Below are 5,398 nucleotides of genomic sequence, written 5' to 3'. Positions count from 1 at the left end.
TCTGTCTCTGTCTCCTATATACCTTTCTTTAAACCCAGTTGAACCCATACCTTCATAAGTTCGTCTTCAATAACATGAGTTAACTGGTAATGAACAAAAGACGAGCTTAGATTATTCCGGTGCTTCTCTCTCTATGTGACAAAAGAACTAAAAATTGGTTGACCGGAGAAGCATTTTACTTGTCGGAGATGGAATACTGTGGATTTAAATCCATCCACACCATCGATCCCTCTACTTCACTTACCCATTCATCGTATTCACAACCTCCTCACACCACCAGACCCACACACAATTCGGCCGTGGAAAATGCAATTCTTCCTAAAAGACAGTAAAAGATAACCCAGGAGGATGCTATTTGATTTTGATTTTGGTTTGTTACACCTAAAACCTGCGATAGGGTTTAAAACTCTTGATTTGGGGATGAAAGAGTTTCCGATTTATGGGTTTTCTCTTCAAGAACAACAGAAGAAATCGATTGAGAAGTTGAAGAACAACACACGATCCCCACCCCCATTCTTCCCTAGCCGAAGCATTCACCTTCATCGCTCCTTGATTCACCCCACACCTTCATCTTCTTCTCTGATTTACTTATGCACCTTTGCCTCATCGCCGGTCTCTGTTATCGCCTGAAGTCAGCTATCCACAGAAAAAGGGAACGATAGCCCTAAATTATGCCCATCTAATCATCCTTCGATCGATTGCTGCTGAACCAAACCTCCCACCATTGGCGTTTCCATTTCCCACCTCCTTTGATAACTCCATGGGATGGTGTTTTTGCTCATTATTGATTAATTAAGTATTCACAGGAAAGCCAACACAGGAAGAGGTAGAAAAAGACAATGGTTTGGGTGTTGGTCAAAATCATTTTGTTCCAGATTTATGGGTCCAAATCGATTTTGTTCTAGTTTCTCGAATACATACACATTGAACCTTGAAGAAATCGATTTGCAATTCCAGATTGATAGATAAGAATCGAATTTATTCCTTTTTCTTGAATAAGAAATCATCAGAAGCCCTATTCTCATATTATGGTTAGCCTGAGGTCACTATGCATAACAAAGAAGATGATAGGGGAGGGAAACCTGTAATTGATTTAGAAGGCTACACCAGGTGGGTGTCTATCAATTGTGAAAAAAATTATGGAGATTATCGATCGATTGAAGAAGAGATGTTCCAATTCTTAACGTGGGTGATATAGTGAGATGTGTAATGGATTTTGGGATTTAAGGCTCATTTGTTTAGAGAGAGAGAGAGAGAGAGAGAGAGAGAGAGAGAGAGAGAGAGAGAGAGAGTATTCTTAATTTTTTTTAATTATAAAATAGATAAAAAAAATGAAAGAAAAATGAAAAAAGAAATACATCAAGGGTATTTTAGTCTTTTCAGTTTTTTGAGGGACCAAAACTACAAGCAAACCAGCTCATAAGGACCATCAATCCAAAAAAGTCAAGGTTTAGACTAAAACCCCAAAAAAATGCATACCACAGGGACCATTTTTGCAATTTTGTCATTTTGATCAATTAGAAGACATTTTGAAAGTGAAGGAGAAGGTTATGTTTTTCATTTAATAAGGAGAGTAAATGAATTAATGGAGCTTTGTTGTGAATGATGTTATAGGTTTAACATGTATCTACATACCCGTTTTCAGTTTGATATCCTTTTTGAAACAGAATTCGAACACAGGTGCCTTTGCAAATGGACAGATGCTTCAGCTAGTTGAACTAGATGATTTTTATGTACATATATGAATAAAATGATTATATTAACATATTAACTATGTAATTTGGTTAAAACTTGGACATTATTTATATGTGGTTGCACACCCTACACCTCCTTAGGGTTGGGCCTCACGATGTTCCGTACGAGTTGAATGCAATCATAAAAGTGGAGTTAGGTGGGAGTTGTGCGAAAACAAAAAAAGCTGAGGCATATGGGTCTTAGAATGGATACTTTTAGACTTTTAGATTATTTTACCCATCACAAGATAGTATAAATAAGTGGTTTTTTATTTAACCACACTTAAAAATAATTATCTTTACCCTCTTATGTTTTAAAAGAATGGCATTGACCTCGAAGATATAAGTGTGACTGTTTTGCTAATCCAATGAGTGTCCCAAACTTGGTAAACTTTTAACTTGTCTGAGATGTCTTTCGGTACGCAGAAAGGTGCAATGGAAACAGTTTGGCCAACTATATTGGTCTCACGACAATTTGGTTTAATTATGTCATGCCACTAAGACATCCCCAACAAGATAATGACGTCAGTATCGTCAAAATTTAAATTAGATCTCCTTTAAGAGTAGTATGTATTTGAGTTAGTTTTTCCTTTTATTTTTGTACTTGTACTCTACAGTGTTTTCTTTTAATACGAATTAATGCGAAACAACTTGTAAATGTTATCGTGGTGCCTTTTAATAGCTAGAATGTTACTTAAACATACGAAAGGGATAAAATGAGAGTCCAAATAGCTTGCGTCTTTTAAGGGTGGCAAGGCAAAGCCCACTAGCTTTAAAGGGACTGTTTTCAAGTTATATAACCGGGCCAAGTTTTAGATGGGCTGTATTGACTGGGCCCTGGCGCCTGTTAACTCCTCTCCAAATTATTGGTTTCATCTATTATGAACATTTAAATATTCCATAATCATGAGTAATGATTGAGAAAAGTGGCAACAGAAATGATCATTAGGTATCTAATCATATCTCGCATAGACAACTATGATTCACAATAAGATACTTAGCTTGGGGTGAGTTGGCCGTGTACCCTCGTTTATCATCACCATAATCTAAATATTGAAATCAAATTTAACATAACATGTTACATTTATTGTTCCAAAAATAAATTGTTGCAATTATAAACCCATAAGATGTTTCTTTTTCACTTATATATGGAGAATATCTCATTATCTCGAACACCACTCCTACATATTTTCTTCCTTCCAGTGTTACCAAATGCAATGATTGCTTACATGGTCGAAAATTTTGCTCCAATCATTGAACCATATATGGAAATACTTCAACGGACATTACCTGATAAATCTTTAATGGTTAAGAGTGATTTCAGGATGATTAGTTAACTGCTCTAAAAGTAAATCCTATATTTAGGCCCATACAAATCAAAGAACACCCTTTTAATCTTGAAAAACAAGAACATAAAAACCCATTTTGTCTGTTTTACTTGATAGAGAAAATATATTTATCTCTGCCTCCTGTGGTTGATCTTGTGATCAAAACGTTGAAATATATTCATCAATCACAGTGGTTATTCGATAAATTATATTTTCATTTCTATTAACCAGAAGCTTTATCATCATATATGTAAATACAGACATATTTATAGATTGAAACACAAAATATAGCCAAGAAACTAATATAATCATGGGGAAGGATCATGATCTCGAAGCAGGGAAGCATTATCCATCACAAATGGAAGATCCTCAGCTACGTTGGGGTTTCATTCGAAAAGTTTATTCGATCTTGACATTACAATTGCTTTTAACAGTTCTCATTGCTAGTATAGTTGTTCTAACCCCACGAATCAACCAGTTTTTCCGTACCCAAACGGGTCTAATTGTATACCTCATCATTGCCATTATTACGATGATAGGTAAGCAACTCGCAAATCTCATCTCTTTCGTTGTTTTTGATGAAGAAGTCATACTGCATGTACATAATAGCCCTACGCGTCGACTCTTCTGTTTATTTTTTCTTTTTCTTTAATTCACAGTTCTCTTAGTGATGCAACTCTTTATGAATCGTCACCCACACAATATCGTCATGTTGGGCTTGTTTACTGTGATGTTTTCTGTTATGGTGGGCGTTTCTTGTGTCTTTTCGAAAGGTGATGAAGATATTTCAATGTCTTTTCGGTTTGATTCAGTTTTGATCTTCATTGAATAGAACTTTAAGGGAAAACTTAGTTAATTACTTAAGTTGTATTATATTTTTTACAGGGAAAATCATAATGGAGGCCAGTCTTCTAACCTCTGTGATGGTGGTCAGCCTCACCCTCTTCACTTTCTGGGCAGCTAAACGAGGATACGATTTCAACTTCCTGTGGCCATTTTTGTTCTGCACACTTATTTTGGTTTTAATTTTCAGTATTATTCAGGTATATGATATACTAAAGTTTTGCTGAACGCTAAAAAAGAGCGTATTCTAGTTCAACTTGCCTTTCCTTCTTTCTTTGTCTTTTTTTACAGAACAACTTTTCACACATAGTTAACGATCTGTTTACTTGTTATCTATTTTAAACAGATATTTTTCCCGATGGGAAGCTTGGTGAGGATGATAATCTCTTTTGTGGTGGCACTTCTATACTGTGGATTCATCATATACGATACAGATAATCTGATTAAACGCTGCAGCTACGATGAATATATCCTTGCTGCAACCATGCTTTATATCGACATGGTACAATTGTTTCTGACAATGCTTAGTATTTTGGGAATCATCGATGATTAGGGAGGCGGTAGGGTTTGACCCTTGACACATAATTTGAATATAAACTAGGGTTAAGGGTACTACGGATTTTAAGAACATTGTGAAGAGAGATTTATCGCATTCAACAATTTGATACGTACTCCATTCGTTGCAAAGGGTCTACAGTTAGTTGAAGAGGATCCCAATATGTACAGATACATACATAAATATCTCTTATAGTTTTTTTACATTGTTGTGCCTTGTGGGGTATATATGTATGATATATGAGATTAAACTCTATACAAATCGCACCATTAATTTTATCTAAAAGCAAGCTAAAGAAGCTACCAAACTTATTTCTCAGTTCTTGGTTGCCCATTTTATGACAATCTAAAATATATAATCATTGATTAGAAGTGATCTACATGGTTAAGTGGGACCCGAATAGCCGAGAACTTGTTGATGATTTAATATTATCAATATTATTTAAGTGTAATATGATTAAATTTGTTAACCAAAAGTGATCTTGTTGAATGAACAAGTTAGCATGGTGTAGAGGTGCACACTTGTTCAAGTTTTTCAAGATTCAAAGTACACTGTTATTTAAGGACGAAACCCCTAAATGAACGGGAGTCTGGGGGCAACGCCCCTTGGAGCGGGGTACAAGGGGAAGAGCCCCTGGCTGGGGTCGAGTTGTCTAGTTTTTTAGAAAGTTCACCCTTTTTCCCTAAGATCCGGTTTATGACAAGTTTGGTAGTTTTGATGACAGTTTGTAACTGTCTAGTGATAGTTTTCAGACAGGAATTATATAGCCGTTTTTGGTCATTTTTCTGGTACATCTTCTTGAAGAACATTTTCACATACATTCTCTGATTTCTTATTTCTGAATTTCATCCAATTGAGTGTTCAATTTGTACCATCAAAATACTTCAATTTGATAGTGAATCACGATTTTTAGAGAATTCAAGCAATTCCGTTCCAGT

The 5,398-nt window shown here is 35.5% G+C and overlaps 1 protein-coding gene across 1 annotated transcript; it reads left to right on the top strand.

Annotated features, from left to right (window-relative positions):
- Positions 1 to 3,135: 3,135 nt before the first annotated feature.
- On the top strand, positions 3,136 to 4,757 carry LOC145005951 (protein LIFEGUARD 4-like). Its single transcript, XM_078965056.1, has 4 exons — positions 3,136 to 3,600; positions 3,721 to 3,834; positions 3,947 to 4,104; positions 4,251 to 4,757. Exons 1-4 carry the CDS (start codon positions 3,372 to 3,374, stop codon positions 4,455 to 4,457), a joined length of 708 nt encoding a protein of 235 aa, XP_078821182.1. The 5' UTR covers positions 3,136 to 3,371; the 3' UTR covers positions 4,458 to 4,757.
- The last annotated feature ends 641 nt before the right edge of the window (positions 4,758 to 5,398 follow it).

Source organism: Lactuca saligna, chromosome 7 (assembly GCF_052625555.1).
Source record: "Lactuca saligna cultivar CGN05327 chromosome 7, ASM5262555v1, whole genome shotgun sequence".
In the NCBI taxonomy this organism is placed as follows: domain Eukaryota; kingdom Viridiplantae; phylum Streptophyta; class Magnoliopsida; order Asterales; family Asteraceae; genus Lactuca; species Lactuca saligna.
This window is presented reverse-complemented; position numbering and strand designations above follow the sequence as displayed.